This window comes from Capricornis sumatraensis, chromosome 6 (assembly GCF_032405125.1).
Source record: "Capricornis sumatraensis isolate serow.1 chromosome 6, serow.2, whole genome shotgun sequence".
Classification (NCBI taxonomy): Eukaryota; Metazoa; Chordata; class Mammalia; order Artiodactyla; family Bovidae; genus Capricornis; species Capricornis sumatraensis.
The window spans coordinates 72,823,639-72,841,507 of record NC_091074.1 but is presented as its reverse complement, the minus strand read 5'-3'; the positions used below and the strand labels follow the sequence as shown (position 1 = coordinate 72,841,507).

Sequence of the window (17,869 nt, the reverse complement as noted above, 5' to 3'; positions counted from 1 at the left end):
AGAAAACCCTCATGAGCTATACCCACCTCCCACCCCAACCCCAAAACCTAAATATAAAACACAACCCCAACACAATACTCTGCAAGTTTTCTGGCTTTCAGATGTAAGGAAAAGTGCCAGAAAAAAAAAAAAAAGTCTTTCATTTCGACAGGAGCTTGTTTTCTCTCTTAAGGAAGGACAGAAAGTGGTAGGTGTCCAGACCCCCTCCCTCTGCTACTTAGCAAGCGGCTGCTAGCAGATGAGGCAGCTCCCTGCTCAGGCTGCTCCTGCTCAGAAAGGCAGGGTGTCCAGGAAGAGCTTGTCGATGATGGAAGGTGGGGACACCAAGTCTTCCAGCTTCAGGTAGAAGATGCGCTGGAGGCCCAGGGTGCAGATCTTCCTCAGTTCTACCAGGGCACGCAGGACCTTGGGCTCAGTGGGCTCCAAAGCCTGGCCCTTACTCTGGTGCTCTTTTAAGCTGCTTGTGATCTTGTTGCATAGCTCCTCCACTCTCTTTGGTTCTTTTAACCCATGTCGTTCTGTACAGGGATAGAAAAAGGAAAATTTAGGAGACAGTTATATCTTAAAAAACCCTGAACCCCTAACGGAGGCCTGTGTCCTGTTCTGCCAGTTGAGGTGGCATTTTACAGCCACAGTGCCCTCCCTCTTAGAGGTAGTTCATGGCCTTTAGTATCAAATGCAGCTTCCCAGGTGGTGCGAGTGGTAGAGAACCCGCCTGCCAACGCAGGAGACATAAGACACGGGTTCGATTCCTGGGTTGGGAAGATGCCTTGGAGGAGGGCATGGCAACCCATTCCAGTATTCTTGCCTAGAGAATTCCCATGGACAGAAGAACCTGGTGGGTTATAGCCCACGGGGTCGCAAAGAGTCGGATACCACTGAAGTGACTTAGCACGCACGCACACAGTATCAAATAGCACTAGGGACTGAATTTCAGTCCTGTCACTTACTCAGTGTCCCCTAGAGTCCCTTAACTTCTAAGCCATGATTTCCTTACAAAATGAAGATAATAATCATACCCAATTCAGACTTTCTAGGAGGACCAGCTTGGGCGAATAACACAGATGAAGCACACAGTTCCCAGCACAGAGCCACAGTGAATGAATAACAGGGTGGTTACTATTTTGCACACATTATCTGACTGAGGTCTTACAAAAGCCCCACGAGGAAGCAACTTTTTTCAGAGTAACACAGACACACATCCAGGTAAATGAAAAAATGTTGCCATCCTGACAGACTCACTTGGTAGTGGGGGCTGTAATTTTCCATTTGCAAATGCAAAAGCTGCCCCGATACAAAGTGCATTCTTGTGTTTTCATGCTAACCAGCATTGAGAAGAATCTAGATTTTTTCTTTATCCTCTCCCTCCCCACTCCCATACTCCTACTGACCTATACCTGGCACATGTTTCTCGTCTGTGGAGATGGAAAAGTCAAAGAGAAGAAGAGGAGGACCTGAGGAGGTGATGCAAGCATTTCATAATGTGGCAAGACATGAACACCAGTGATCTTATATTTTATAAAATAATATATAAAATTATCCCTATGTTAAATAGTATGATCTCTTATTTTGTATAGATGGTTAAATGGTTTTCCCAAAGTCACACAACTGCTAAGAACTGGGATTTGAACCCAGTCTTCTGAGGCAGCCTCTGTCCTCTGGCTCCAGAGCAATGTTGCATCTCCTATGAACAAAAAGGAGCCTGACATCCAGTGACAATCAGCTTGCTCTCTCTCAGTGTGTAGATTTCAGAGCCTCTTTCCTGAAAGAAGACGTTGGCCTCTGTTATCTCAAAGTTTTCATCTCTCAGTATGTGCATGCTAAGTTGCTCAGTCATGTCTGACTCTTTGAGACTCCATGGACTGTAGCTCACCAGGCTCCTTTGTTCATGGAATTCTCCAGGCAAGAATACTGGAGTGGGTTGCTATTTCCTACTCCAGAGGACCTTCCTGACCCAGGGATCAAACTCACGTCTCTTATGTCTCCTGCACTGGCAGGCAGGTTCTTTAGCGCTAGCGCCACCTGGGAAGCACTCTTTCTCCCAGTATGCTGTGCTGTGCTGTGCTTAGTCATTCAGTAGTGTCTGGCTCTTTGCGACCCCATGGACTGTAGCCCACCAGGCCCCTCTGTCCATAGAATTCTCCAGGCAAGAATACTGAAGTGGGTAGCCATGCCCTTTTCCAGAGGATCTTCCTGAATCTTCCTAACCCAGGGATCAAACCCAGGTCTCTTGCATTGCAGGCAGATTCTTTACCACTAGTGCTGCCTATTGTCGACCTCAAGAGGAAAAAATCTGGCTGCAAACTTGGCTGCAAATTGCAAAAGCTATAAAATGTTCATAGTCTCTGACCAAGTAATCCCACTCTTGGGAACTTGTCTGAAGAAAATGTTGAACAAAAAGAGTAAGACTGTATGCATGAAGACACTTGGGGTGGCATCACCTGGAATCTAGAAGATTTGCATAGATGAACTTATTTGCAGGGCAGGAGTAGAAATGCAGATGTAGAGAACTGGCGTGTGGATGTGGAGGATCGGGAAGGGGAGGGTGGGATGTGCTCGGAGATTAGGTTTGACATAAATACATTACCATATATAAAATGGATAGCTAGTGGGAAGCTACTGTATAGCATGGAGAGTTCAGTTTGGTGCTCTGTGATAAATTAGAGGGGTGGAATGGGGGTGAAGAAGGGAGGCCCAAGGGGAAGGGATATGTGTACAAATGCCTGATTCACTTTACTGTATGGCAGAAACGAATACAACACTGTAAAGCAATTAAAAAAAAAAAAACAGAAAAGGGTACAGTGAAGAAAAATAGGGAAAGTGTTGAGTAAAAAACAGTATGTCCTCATAATGGAAGATTCTGTAGACATCAAAAAGGACATGAAGGCTGTGAAGCAACATGGCGAAATATATACATTAAATGAAGAATGGAATACAAAATGGTATCTAAGTTGTGCTACCATCTATGCAAAAATTATTCTGATATCTAGAGAAGGGTAAATGGAGTGGGAAATGGCAACCCACTCCAGTATTTTTGCCTGGAAAATTCTATGGACAGAGGAGCCTGGTGGGCTACAGTCCATGGGGTTGCAAAGAGTCAGACACAGCTGAGCAACTGAACACACACAGAGAAGAGTGAGTGGAAACGGAAAAGTGAAAATATTCATGAGACTGTCAGATCACTCTTTTCTTTTAAAATATCCAGGTTAATGGTATTGGTAAAACAAACAATGTTAAAAGAGAACAAACTGGGATTTGGTCCTTTGTGAAACCTTTTCGTTGCTGTAACATGATCAAACAGTCATCCTGCTGATAGTAAATTCTATTAAATCCTGAGATATATCAAATTAGGTTCATAATGCAGAGAGAGATGCTTTTCCCAGAATAAAATACCAATCCGTTGATTTAAGCTTTCCCTTCCCTTCCGTGCCTCATGTCTTGCACTATATTCAGGATCCTATATTCATTATCGGAAGAAAGAAACTGAGCAATGTGTGGGCTGGATTTCAGGAGGGGGTTGATTATGGAACCCTGTAACCAGACTTTCTCATGGCCAAACTCACAGAAGGTGCCTCAGAGTTTTCCCTGCTCTCCAACCAGTTGTGACTGCTCGATAACTATGGCAACCATTATTTATTCAGTGAATTCAAGTGGAGATCGATACCTCCTGCCAGCTGGATCAACCCTAGGCCTGGAATTCCTTGAGGAATTCAGAGACACTCCTGTTAGAAGCCAAAGGCACCTTCTTTGTTGTGTTGAACAGCTACTGGATTTGTGGCTTCTTTACTCTTTCAAAAGGGTTGAAATAAAATTCAGTCTCCAGGCAAACTACTGCCAGCAGTCAGTAAGATTTTTAAATCACTAGGGAGTCACTAAGTGTCTGAGACCTTCCCAATAATCTGAAATTCCTTAAAACCCCACTCGCTGACATTTTAGTTTAAGGGAACCTCCCTTTCTTCTTGCAGCTTGGTAAACATGGCTGCAGAGCTTATATACAGAGAGTTCATAAATTGTAGGGGAAATTAGACATTTGGATTTTCCCCCCTTCCTATATACAGATTTCAGTTTAAGATCTTTGTCCACCATTAAATAAAGCAAGCTTCTCAGTATTTCTTGCATTTTGATCTACATCATTTTTATCCAATATGTATTTTAACTCAGCTTCCTGTATTCAAAACTTTAAAATACAGATTCTGTAAAGAATCTGCCTGCCAAAGCAGGAGATGCCAGAGATGTGGGTTTGATCCCTAGGTTGGTAAGATCTCCTGGAGGAGGAAATGGCAACTCACTCCAGTATTCTTGCCTGGAGAATTCCATGGACAGAGGAGCCTGGCAGGCTCCAGTCCTTAGGGCTGCAAAGAGTCAGAATGAGCATGCATGCCCACACATATGGATTTATGTGTCATAACCATAGAATATATGAATTGGAAAGCATTTGAGTCATTTAGTTCAAACTCTCTCCTAAGACAAGAGTCTCTACTACAAGATACCACAAAGAGAGTGCCTGACACCAGCCACACTGGGAGTTCACTTTTACACCCTGATAATAAAAATATATTTAATAGTACTTTACATTACATTCTAAAAACTTAGATTATTTTATTGTTTTATTATTTTACTCACCATAACTCTATGAACTAAGCAGGGCAGAGATAATTTTTATTCAATGAATAAGAAGGTTAGGGCACAGAGAGTTAAGTGATTTGCCACGGTCAAAGTTAACATGTGGCTAATTTTTTTCATGCCAAGTTCAGAGATATTTCTATTATACCTGGTTGCCTTGAACATTGTTAGAATGTCCCTTCTCTTCCTGAGATGAACTCAGCCTCCCTGTACCTCCCTCCTACTTTCTGTGTATCTAATTAGCTAATTGACTAATTGCTTCTTTCAACAAATATTTGAGTATCTGTTCTGTGCCGAGCAGTGTTATAGCCACCGGGGTTAGAACAGTGTACAAAGCCGAGCAACAACTTCCCTGGTGGCTCAGACAGTAAAGAATCTGCCTACAATGCGGCAGACCTGGGTTTGATCCCTGAGTCAGGAAAGTCCCCTTGAGAAGGGAATGGCAACCCACTCCAGTATTCTTGCCTGGAGAATCCCACAGACAGAGGAGGCTGACAGGCTACAGTCCATGTGGTCATAAAGAGCTGGACGCCACTGAGCAACTTTCACTTTCTGTGCCAAGCAGAAAGTTATAGCCACTGGGGTTAGAACAGTGAACAAAGCGAACAACAACAGATTGCACTCCTAACCTGCCTCATGTTAGTATCTAAAGACACTGCTGGATTCCTATGCATTCTAGCTAGCCATGCAGTAGACCTCTCTGCTCGGAGAGAGGAAGGCAGGGAGGCAGGAAGGCAGGCAGTGGGGAGAAGGGAAGGGAAGGAGGGAAGGAGAAGGTTTCGAAACAGAGAGAGATGGGGAGAGACTGATTGAAAAAATGAAGCTATTTAGCTTTGTGCTCCTGTTCTTCCCTCTTCACCAGGTTAACATGTATTCATCCTGTAGATTACAGCCCAAACATTTCTTCAAGGAAGCTTCCCTTTTTACTCCCAATCTAGATCTTGTTCTCCTATGGCATTTTCTCTTTTTTTTTTTTTTTTTCCCTTTGAAGGATATAACAGGTTGAAATCAGATTTTTTTTGTGACCAGTGCCTGCTTCTTCCATTAAATGTAAACCCCATGGACTGCTGCTCACTTTCTCACTATTGTATGGTTATTATTTGCAGTTTAACAAGAGGTCCAATAATTTGCATGCACGTGAAAGTTGGAGAAGCTGTTGTTAACAGTCAATCCCAGTCCCCATAAGATGTTTGATACAGTATACAACTAGCGTTCATTCAATCTCTGTACATCTCACTACTCAAGGCAGGAACTCACTCCCCTTGGCTGCTTATTCCAATTTCAAATAGTTCTGTCTTTTAGGAAGCTTTCCTTAAGTTGAGCTAAATTTTGCCTTCCTACAGTTTACAGTTCTGCCTCTTAGGCCCACACAAGAAATGCCAAATCCTCTTCCTCATGGCAAGGATCGGGGGTAAGGAAAGGAGTGATGGTACCATTAGCAGCCTCAATAAGGAAAAGTAACTTCTTTTGACTTTGAGCAGGTCTTGGCACAGGCCAGCTCAGTAACAACAATAATATAGGCCCAGCCAAAAGGGAAGGAGAAGAGAGCACCTGGGGAGAGATGTGTGTGTAACTCAGACACCCACTAACAAACAAGACTTCCTGCTCGGAGTTCTACTTCTTTCTCTGGGAAGTCATCTCGCTGCTACTTTTCATGTCAGAACATCCTTTCCTGACGGGCAGTCCCATAGACGCTGAGCCCACACTGCTCAGGAAACCACAAGTCAGTCAGCACCCTGTGCTCAGGCTATAATAGTGCATTTCAGGCTGTCTTTGATTTATTAGAGCAGGTGTCTGTCTCCCCAGTGAGACCACAGACTCTTCAAGGATAAGGGATTTTATGCCTGGCACAAATCAGATGTTCAATAAATATAGAGTCACTCTGAATTAAAATAAGGTAGTTCTCAGGAATTCTGACTATCTTCTAATAACAGAGTGGTAGACTAAAAATAAATAACACAGATTTTCCTAATTTGGGACACTTTCTGCTATTCTCAATTAACCCATTCATTCAAGCAATATTTATCTTATGCCAGATACTTTTCAATGCTAAAGTAATTATAAAGATGAATAAACCTCTCCCTTCCCTTAAGAAATCCTGAATCTAGCTGGAAAAGAAAGACACAAAGAAATTGCTTGATGTGATGTGCACAAATAACTGTAGGGAAGCATCAACATTTTGGGGGGCTTCAAAGGTGGTGCCAGTGGTAAAGAATCCACCTGTCAATGCAGGAGACATGAGGGATGCGGGTTCGATTCCTGGGTTGGGAAGATCCCCTGGAGTAGGAAATGGCAACCCGCTCCAGTATTCTTGCCTGGAAAAACCCATAGACAGAGGAGCCTGGCTGGCTACAGGCCACAGCGTTGCAAAGAGTCAAACACGATTAAAGTGACTTATGGATTCTTAGAACTGCCACCTCTTCTTGGAAGTAAAACGTGTGCCACTTAGGGTAATAATAACAAAGATTTGTCAAATTTTTTTTCTGTAAAGTACACATTAAGTCATTGAATCTTTATAAGAAACCTACACGTAGACATCATTATCCCTGTGAAAAAGGAGAAAACTGAGATTCAGAGAGGGTAAGGAACTTGCCCCAAATTGCAGTTAGGAAGTAAGCATGGTGAAGACTTGAACCCAGTCCTCCAATCTCCAACTCCCATGACATCTCTTTCCACTACTGTTTTTTTTTTTTTTAATATGATCCTGCCAAGTTTTACATTTAGTTTTCCTTGCAATGTAGCTGATGGCTATATGTGACAGAAAAACAGAGTAACCAGGTAACCAGTTTGAGTGAACAGGGGAGCTCTGAGAAGACAGGTGCTACTGGGTTCTGCCATGTCACTGTTTCACTGCTTTCTGCCCCCTCCTCAATCTCAAGTTCACGTTCCCATAAGACAAAAGAGAAAGACTACAGAAAGAAAAGAATAGTTCCTACCTGATGGAAGACATGAGTAGGGAATGAAAGCCATGGGGAACATTGATTTAATGTGGTGTCTTGCAAAATGGCATTTGGGCACTCAAGATTCTCTCTACTATCTGGTCTAAAACTGCCTTTCCAATCTTCTTCCCTTTTCAGTCTATGTGCTGTGCTTAGTCATTTAGTTGTGTCCGACTCTTTGCGACCCCATGGACTGTAGCCTGCCAGGCTCCTCTGTCCATTGGATTCTCCGGGCAAGAATACTGGAGTGGGTTGCCATGCCCTCCTCCAAGGGATTTCCCAACCCAGGGATCGAACCCAGGTCTCTTGCATTGCAGGTGGATTCTTTACCATCTGAGCCACCAGGGAAGACCACAAATCCTGGAGTGGGTAGCTGATTCCTTCTCCAAGGGATTTTCCTGATCCAGGAATTGAATCCAGGTCTCTTGCATTGCCGGAGAAGGCAATGGCACCCCACTGCAGTACTCTTGCCTGGAAAATCCCATGGGCAGAAGAGCCTGGTAGGCTGCAGTCCATGGGGTCGTTAAGAGTTGGATACGACTGAGCGACTTCACTTAAACTTTTCACTTTCATGCATTGGAGAAGGAAATGGCAACCCACTCCAGTGTTCTTGCCTGGAGAATCCCAGGGACAGGGGAGCCTAGTGGGCTGCCGTCTCTGGGGTCACACAGAGTCGGACACGACTGAAGTGACTTAGCAGCTCTTGCATTGCAGGTAGATTCTTTACCAGCTGAGCTACCAGGGAAGCCCCTTTCACTCTATGGGAAATGCATTTTACTCTGCGGTTAGGTCAAAATCATAAGCCATAAGATAAATATTACATAGAATCAATATTTGTCCCTGAAAATTCTTTAAATTTTCCCAGAGTATAGGACATGCTCTCAGCTCTCACCATCAGAAGCAGGGAGTCCTTGGCCCAAGTGGATTCATGTCTTCTTTTTCATGCTCTTTCTAAGATATAGCATCATCAAGTGCAGTAGCTTGTACTCTTTTAGTTTTTCTGTTCTTTCTACTGAGATTACATATAGGATTTAAAAGACCTACTGTATAGCATAATGGCCTATATGGGAACAGAATCTGAAAAACAGTAGATATATGTATGTGTATAGCTGATTCACTTTGCTATACATCTGAAACTAACACAACACTGTAAATCAACTATGCTCCAATAAAATCTTTAAGAAAAGGAAAAAAATTAAAAAATACATAATGCAACTCCAGCTCCTTGCTTTTCCCCAAAATCTGAAGAGTGCATAGCCATGCCCCTGCTATGCAGTTTCCTCCACTGCACAGCTGAATGTCCTTCCTCTAAATGGTCTCATTTCTCGATGCCATCTCCTTGGGAAGCCATGCATGACCAGTACCTCCATTTTCCTTTACCCTCAAAGTGCTAGCAGTAATCTGAACTTCCCCTGCCCTGAATCAATCCCTTTTAAGCACCTGAGCACTCATTAACATACACTGAGTTCACTGTATCAACACATATGACTTCCTAGTAGACCATACACTTTTCTGCTGTGAATTCTGACAGCAGAATTCACACATGGCTCATCTTTGCATCCCTAGGGACTGTCACCATGCCCCACATATAGTAGGGCCTCAATATTTATTTAGTGAACAATACTTATAAAATGGTAATTCTATACTAAGTTTTTATTTGGGCGGGGGCTTCTTATTTATTACACATAATTAACTGCAACTAGCTATCACCTCATTGGTATTCTATCAGAAGCAAAGTATTTCCATTACTCCTATGTCAGGAATATAGGAGTGGTTAGGGTAGATAAAGTGAGGACGTAAAAACATGTGACAACCACAACTGTGGGGAACTTCCTTTTACTGTGCGAAAGGAGAGTGATCTGAAAAAAACCATTTCCTGCCCCACCTTGCCACCTAGTTTTTTTATCAGGGCACAGAGACAGAAGTGGAGGAAGAGAAAAAAAATAAAAAGAATTAGGAAGAAATGTCATGTTTGTACAAACTACCAATGTGGTACAGATTCTTAATAACTTTTCCTGGAAGCAAGACTGGTTAAATGTCTAAAACCCCACTTCCTTTTGATAAGTTCTGTGTGGTTTGGAGCAGACAATTTGGGGACAAATTTTAACCTGCCAATAGCCCAACTGATATTCCACAATCACCTTTTATGATTTATGGAGCTTTCTCAGAGGTCAAGATTTCAGGGAAGCCCACGTTCAAATGAAAATTAATATGCATGACAATGTGCACTGCTGGTGCTCAGGCACTGCCTTTTCTGCCATTTCCTGAAGTTTTCACACATTTCAACCCCTCTCCCAACCAGCAAATCACAGAGTTCTGCGAGATCCAGAAATGAGAGAAAAGGCTTTGTTTTTCTTGTGTATTATAACTACAGCACCTATAACAACCAGCTCTGCACAGGCCGTGGGACTGACAGCAGGACCTGGAAGCACCCCATCAAGGACTGGGCCCTTTGTCAGTGCCTGGTAAGTGCAGCCGAATTTCCTTAATATCACTGTCTTTCTTCAAGCCACTCTCCAGCATCCTAGGAGATATTCACCAAACACACTGCCTTCTAAGGGTACCATCTGTTTCCTCATGCTGCCCAGTTTGATTTCGGACTGCTGGGGTTTGTGGAAAGGGCAGGCATGTGCCTGATTTGAGGGAGTCCCTGTCACCATCCCTCCAGGATGGAAGATAAATGGAGAGAGCACCTGTTCTGAAACCAGTTTGGCTATATCACAAACCTAGTTATCTGTCATCCTTGCTGCCACCAGAGGGAATAGATATTATTATCTCCATTTTACAGATGGGGAAACTGAGTTCAGAGAAATGCATTTCTCAGTAGCATGCACTTATTAAATACGTGATCCCAGATTCAAACCTGGGGTGGTGGTCTCCAAAATCCTTGTAATTTCTGCCATGCCAACCTGTTTCCTCCCTGAGCAAGTCTCCACATTTACGGGCAGAGGCTGAGCAGCTATAGGTGGCTCAGTGGCAAAGGATCTGCCTGCAGTGCAGGAGACGCGAGTTTGATCCCTGGGTTGGGAAGATCCCCTGGAGAAGGAAATTGCAACCCACTCCAGTATTCTTGCCTGGGAAATCCCATGCAAAGAGAAGCCTGGCGGGTTACAGTCCGTGGGGTCACAAAGAGTTGGACACAGCTTACTGACTAAATAGCTGCAGCAGCAAAGCATCTGTAACTACTGTACACACAGCAAACTGCAGGCAGAGACGGGACTAGCACCACCTTCTCCTATTTCCTAGTCTGTGTTCTCCACACTGAACTGCCAATCTCTCCAGGCTGGGATCGCCTGGCACCCACATGCTGTGACCTCACTGTTGTCTATTAATTTCTACTTAAAGGGTGAAACAAAAAAAGATGTCAGCCTCAGGACCTCCTCTTAAACCAAACTTTCATACCTGGACTGGCTTTTTCCCTCTTAGTCTCTTTCCTGCTAAAATCTGTGCTCAAAACCAGCTGTCAGGGTCAGTTCAGTTCAGTTGCTCAGTCGTGTCCGACTCTTTGCGACCCCATGAATCGCAGCACGCCAGGCCTCCCTGTCCATCACCAACTCCCAGAGTTCACTCAAACTCATGTCCGTCGAGTCGGTGATGCCATCCAACCATCGCATCCTCTGTCATCCCTTTCTCCTCCTGCCCCCAAACCCTCCCAGCACCAGAGTCTTTTCCAATGAGTCAACTCTTCACATGAGGTGGCCAAAGTATTGGACTTTCAGCTTTAGCATCAGTCCTTCCAAAGAACACCCAGAACTGATCTCCTTTAGAATGGACTGGCTGGATTTCCTTGCAGGCCAAGGGACTCTCAAGAGTCTTCTCCACCATCACAGTTCAAAAGCATCAATTCTTTGGCGCTCAGCTTTCTTCACAGCCCAACTCTCACATCCATACGTGACCACTGGACAAACCATAGCCTTGACTAGACGGACCTTTGTTGGCAAAATAATGTCTCTGCTTTTGAATTTGCTGTCTAGATTGGTCCTAACTTTCCTTCCCAGGAGTAAGTGTCTTTTAATTTCATGGCTGCAGTCACCATCTGCAGTGATTTTGGAGCTGTCAGGGTAGACTTTTCTAAAATGCAAGCCTGGCCATGATGCTCCTCTCTGTGGATCCCCACTGCTCTCAAGATAAACCCCAACCTTCTCATCCAAGTGTGAAAGGTTCTCCATGCCATGCCTCACCTTAACCTATCACACCTGTCTCACTTCCCATCACTCTGGTTTTTAGACCTGAAATGTATGACAGCCACATTTTCAATGGCTTTAGCAAATTTATATTTATGCCTAGAATTCTCACTCCTTCCAATTTTGCCTGGAGATATCCTATGTTTTTATCAAAGACCAGCTCATGCTGCCTCTTTTTTTTTTTTTTTTTCTGGTTTGGATATATTTACATCTTAAAAAAAATTTTTTTAAACGAGTGTAGTTGATTTACAACGTTGTGTTAGTTTTAAGTGTACAGCAAGTTGACTCTGTTATACGTATACATGTATTCACTCTTTTTTAGATTCTTTTACACTACCTCTTTTGAGATGACCATCTCCCACCATGGGTCTCTCAGCACTTGTACCCACTCTCACATCCCCACCTTGGCACTCAGCACTTTGTATCACATAGATTCTTTTGCGTGCTCTATCTCTTCCAGGGATATGTGTTACCATCTCTGAAAACCCACTGAATTGCAGCACAGTGCCTAGATCAGGGAATACTTGTCGATGAACTATACTCAAAACCCATTCCATAGAGATGTGCAATGTGTTGGCTTTATTTACTGAAAGCAAAGGTTAGCTGGCTCTGGTTTTTGTGTCTGTTTTTCTAAATTAACTAAATTTCATACTTTCTAGCTTTGAATATTTAACTGTCCTAGGAAGAGCTGAATGATTTTAAAACTGAACTGGAGAGCTTCAGTTGAAAGCTAGCCTTTGAACCAGGTTCATTCCAGTCCTGCTGGAGTGAAACGTTTGTGCCTTCAATGTGTTTATTTTCTTCAGGTGCTCCCTTATGTGTGCTATTTGAAAGACCTCTTAATCAAATCCATCCTCTTGGAGACTGTTTTTCTTTTTTTTTTTTGGTCAATGGTTTCCTTGGAAGCCTCTGGCAGGGAGACTTCTCATTCAGGACCAAAGACCAGGAGGAGTCACTTTCCACTTGGAATCCTGAGGGAACTGGTGTCCTGTTCCTCCCACTGCACACACCTTTACTCTTCTTGGCCTTTATGTAAACGATTAGATGATGAACCAGCTTAGTCTGTTAATGTACTCAGACACATCTCACTGTAGCTAACAGGAGATGTCCCAAGGAGGTGTATGTAAGCATATTTCTGATGCATCAGAAAAAAGGGCCCATGTGGCCCCCAGTGAAATGCATCACCAGCCAAAAAAAATGTTTTCCATAGCCAAGAGCGTGTCAAGAATCTGAAACTTAATCCTCAGTCCAATGACCTAGCCTGTACTTGAGTCTGATGAAAAGGATGGGAGGTGAAACCCGCTCTGGCTAGCCTCTTCTGGAGCCTCCATCTACTGTCACTACCTCACCAGGCCCCAGTTTGAACAAGAAGGATGAGATCGAACAGGAAACTCTGAAAGTATGAAGAGGGAGAGGGAAGCTGGGGCCTCAGGCAGCTATAGGGAGATGGTGTTCCCTTTCTTATCCACTGTGCCTTTGTTTTTCTTTGTCATTCTGCCTTGGAATCATTTATCTCCCAAAAGATAGACAGGAAGAGACATCTAAGGGGAGAAAGGCATAGTAGAGAAGCTGAATATGTTCTAGGCTTCTGGTTTAAACCCTTAAAGTAGTTGAGTTGAACCAGTTTTGCTGTATATGAATACCCATTTTCCTCAGTCCTCTGCCAATTAAAGTTGCTAAATAAAGCTGTAAATAAATAAATGTGTGTTTTATGTGCACGTAATTCTTTGGTTTTACTTTGGGTTACTACCTAAGGATGGGGGAGAAGCGAAGACCTACCCCTCTGCCCCACAGGACCAGGCTGGTTAAGGTAATCTTCCTTCAAAAACTCCTGTAAAAGTCACCCTGAAGCAGTGAGTCCAACTGTCCACAGTGACCCTGTGGAAATTTAGATTTTCATATTACTGGGTTTCCTGACAATAACCAAACCCACTGGGAATTCTCCTTTCTGGAAGTTCATGACAATAAGTTGCAGTTGTGTGTCTCCTGTTTTAGACTATGATAAACTTAGTGGGGGACTTCCCTGGTGGTTCAGCGGTAAAGAATCCACCTGCTAATACAGGAGGCGTGGGTTTGATCCTTAGGTGGGGAAGATGCCCTGGAGAGGGAGACGGCAACCCACTCCAGTATTCTAGCCTGGGAAAGCCTATGAACAGAGGAGCCTGGTGGGCTACAGTCCATGGAGTTGCAAAGAGTCAGACATGACTTAGCGTCTAAACAACAAACTCAGTGGATTTCAGCAAAGTGGGCCAATCATTTCCAAAGCCAGAATCAAACATAAGCCAGGAAAAGAGAGAGGGGGAGACACAGTCCCTTCATATCATGTCAGGGTGGCGCTTACCTGTGACCATGCTCAGTGCTGACAGGCAGGCTAAGGCTTGGATATCAAGGTTCAGGCTCTGCAAACTTAAGGAAAAGTCTTTAATGGAGTCGAGCCACTCCCCAAATCCACGAAGGCACTGAAGTCGATGCAGGACAAGTCCATTGCAGAACACAAACTTATCTTCAGCAGTGTTTGACCTACGAGAGAAAGTCGTCGGAGGGTGAGGATAGAGACACAAAAATAGGTCTGTTCAATCTGTCCAGTGGGATAACGTCATAATGCACTGGTACCCACACAGCTTTGGGCAGCCTTCACAAACCCAGCATGGTGCTGTGAAACCTGCCCAGACACCCTCAATGAACAACCCTGGGATAAACAACCACTGCTAGTGGTCTGCTGACTTCCCTGGTAAGCCTCAGACCTGGAGATGCTCGGAGTAGGGCGTCTGCTCTCTTAGGGTTAGAAGCAGTTTCTGGCTTGCCCTGAGGATGCTGGAAGTGAAGCCCAGTGCCCTGTCTCTCTGTGCCTTGAACACGAGACTGTTCCCTTCAGTGCTCCTTCGCCAGGACTTCTCTTTCATTTTTTTAAATGTCGAAAACTGATAAGGCCCGAGGTTAGACACTACAATTCCATTATGCAGACTCTAAAAACACCAAGTCCTCTCAAGCGCCAGAAATCAATCATAAACTGAACAATGGTCTAAAGTAAAAAGGGTCCTTGTTTTCTACTACATTCTCCGCTTTTAGCAGTGGGGCTGTAGAGGGCTATTTCTCAATCCATCATGATAGTTTATATTATGTCCGCAGTGATCCCATTCTTTTCTCATGAACGGAACCCTGGGACTTCTAGTTAGCACCACTTTACTGTGGAGCCTTGGGCACTCCTTTAATCTTTCTGGATTTCCTTATCCTTATCTATAAAACAGGAATTCTAATTGCTACCTCCAAAGAATGTTGTGGGAATTAAATAAAATAAAGAATTTGAAAGTCTATGCACAGTGCCCGAATACAAGAGGAGCCCAACCAGTGTTAGGTATAACTAATTCGGAATTTTAGATGGACCTTAACTCAATCTTAACTCTCCTTTAATTTTCAAATCTCTTGCCACATATTTCTCTCTCTTGACCCATTGCAGTAACATGTTAATGTCTTTTTAACAGTGTTTTTTAGAGAAATAACTTCATTCATTCATTCATTCACTCAGCAAGTATTTCTTGAGCACAAAACCAAGGCCATTCCTTAGCTGGACACTGGAGAAAACCTGATGAACACGGCCTACATGGTGTCTGCCCTCATGGAGCTGATTACTGACTTAATCCTTTGCTGCCTGCCTGGTAGATAATAGTCATATTGCTGATTCAGCTTGGCTCCTGCACATGCAGGATTGGCTATAATTATGCTTACTGGCAGTCTAGTTGTAACTCCACTTTGGTCTCTCCCACAGATCCCTCCACACAGGCATGCATGCACAGGACAGAATGATTCAATCTCAGGGTTTAAAACCTGGACCTCAGACCAGTGGCATCAGAATTGCTAGAATATGACTTAAAAATGCAGATTTCTAACTTAATATGTCACACTATGATTATATATATTTTTTCTTTTCCCTCATATTTCTTCTGATTTTTGCTTTATGTATCTTTGTTTCTTTGTTGTTAGGTGTCTAATGGTTTATGATGTCTATCTTCTTTGTGAACTGTACATTTCATCATTAAAAATATTCATCTTTCATTTTAAAAAATTAATAAATACATTAAAAAATGCTGATTTCTAGACTTGCTTCAACGTAGATCCAAACCAAAACAGCTGGGAATGAGGCATGGGAATTTGCATCTTAAATGAGAGTTTTTGGTAACATGATGTGAATACTGGGGAGTGGGCAGCAGGGAAGAGAAAGAGGGGAAAAGTGATGGTTTTTCCTATAATATTGGTAAAATGTTGGCACCGTCTCCTATAAATATATAAATGAAAGGAAGCAAGGAAGCTAGAATTTAAAATGCTACATGTGAACTTTATGGCAGAAGCTTAGATTCCAGGTTCTAGCTCTTTGAAAAATCAGTTTCTGTTTGTTTTTGATGTCACTGAGTGCGGTGAGGTGAACCAAATTTATTGATCCAGAAGCTACTCTTTTAGAATAAATAATGGAGGCTGCAAAGCTGTGGGAACTCTTTAGCGCCCCCTCTGGTGTATCAGAAAGTAACACTAAATAGAAACCTGGGAGGTAAAGGCAATGCTGAAAACACTTGCTCCCAGGAAATACCTTATGTACCATGAGACTCTTCCTGGAATCACAGAATGATGGCGCTGCAAGGGGCTTTGCTGTGTGTCGTGTTTAGTCGCTCAGTCGTGTCCGACTCTTTGTGACCCCATAGACTAGCCAGCCAAGCTCTTCTGTCCATGGAGATTCTCAAGGCAAGAATACTGGAGTGGGTTGCTATCCCTCCTAGAGGAAACCTTCCTAACCCAGGGATCAAACCCAGGTCTCCTACAGTGCAGGCGGATTCTTCAACAGCTGAGCTACCAGGGAAGCCCATCAATTGCCAAATCCAACCTTTTCATTTTATGAAGAAGGAAACTAAATTTCTGTTGAAGCAAGTGACCTGCTTAGGGTCTTACAACAAGTCTGTTAAAACTAAGACTAGAACCCAGGAGACCTGGCTACCAGCCCAGTGTTCGATCCACTGCTCAGTTTTTTTAATGCCTGGTCATATTACATATGTCTTTCTTGAGCAAACTTTTCAGCACTGACTTAATTAAAAATCCAGCAGGTTTCAAACTTCTTCAAAGGAAGGAGTGGACTAAAGGAAGATAAAAGAATAGTAATTACCTGATGGAAAGTCTGAGAACAAACAGCTCCAAAAAGGCTGATTCTATAAGTAATGTCTGATCTTCTTTGGGAAGATCAGTAAATCCGGGAATCTTTTCTGCCCAGCTTCTGGATACATCAATGGAAGCTGTTAGAAGGTTGTAGAACTGTTGTACATGCTCAGCATCTGTGCCCGCAGCAGCCTGGTCAGTGGGACAGTACTAGAATGCAAATAACAGAGAAAGAGAGCAGCGTTATCTCAGTCCAATAGGGCTGACAGCATCATTTGCTAATTGGCTCTTGCAAGATTGTCAATGCCTTCTCCTTTCAGGAGGGCTTTCTTTGACCCCCAGAGCCCACTCTTACTGTGATTGACAGCAGAAAGTGCTAGAAATTAGCATCCTCCCTGGAGAACCTCAGTCAGTGGGTTGGTGGATAAATAACCAAGGTGTGTATCCCTTGGGTGGGTAACTACAGTTCAATGCAGGTTCTACACTGTCTCCTAGAGTCTTCCTTTGGGACCAAGTGTCAGCCGCCCACACGGTGTTTTATGTGATGCTGCACATTTCATTGCTTGCTTCTCTTAGTCCTCATCCCCCTAATTTCCAGCACCTTCTAACAAAACAATTTGCACTAAAAAAAAAAAAGATTGTCAATGCCTAAATCTTTACTCTTGGGTCCTAGAGTTTATAAAACCTTTTTGCACTCATAGTCTCATCAGATTCTCATGGTAGCGCTGTGACATAAATAGAGTGGACTCTGTTACCACTTAATAGGCAACGAAATTTGCTTAAATCCCATGAGTGCACTGGTTTTCAGTCCTGACTGCAATCATCTGGGGAGCTTTAAAAGACACTCATGTCGGGTCATATCCACAGAGATTCTAATTTAACTGGTCTGGGATGGGGACTGGTCATCAGGAATTTTTAAAAGCTCCCCAGGTGATTCCAAAGGGCTGCCAGTGTTGAGAGTCATTACCCTAGGGGGTTGTCTTT

At 43.4% G+C, this 17,869-nt stretch overlaps 1 protein-coding gene across 1 annotated transcript in view; it reads right to left on the bottom strand.

Annotated features, from left to right (window-relative positions):
- Positions 1–203: 203 nt before the first annotated feature.
- NR4A3 (nuclear receptor subfamily 4 group A member 3) overlaps positions 204–17,869 on the bottom strand; it is a 34,408-nt gene continuing 16,742 nt past the window's right edge. The window contains exons 5-7 of the mRNA XM_068973677.1: positions 16,896–17,095; positions 14,088–14,266; positions 204–518 (exon numbers count right to left, since the gene is read on the bottom strand). Of these exons, the coding sequence (XP_068829778.1) occupies positions 271–518; positions 14,088–14,266; positions 16,896–17,095 (627 nt within the window). The 3' untranslated portion in view covers positions 204–270. The remainder of the gene's footprint in view (positions 519–14,087; positions 14,267–16,895; positions 17,096–17,869) is intronic.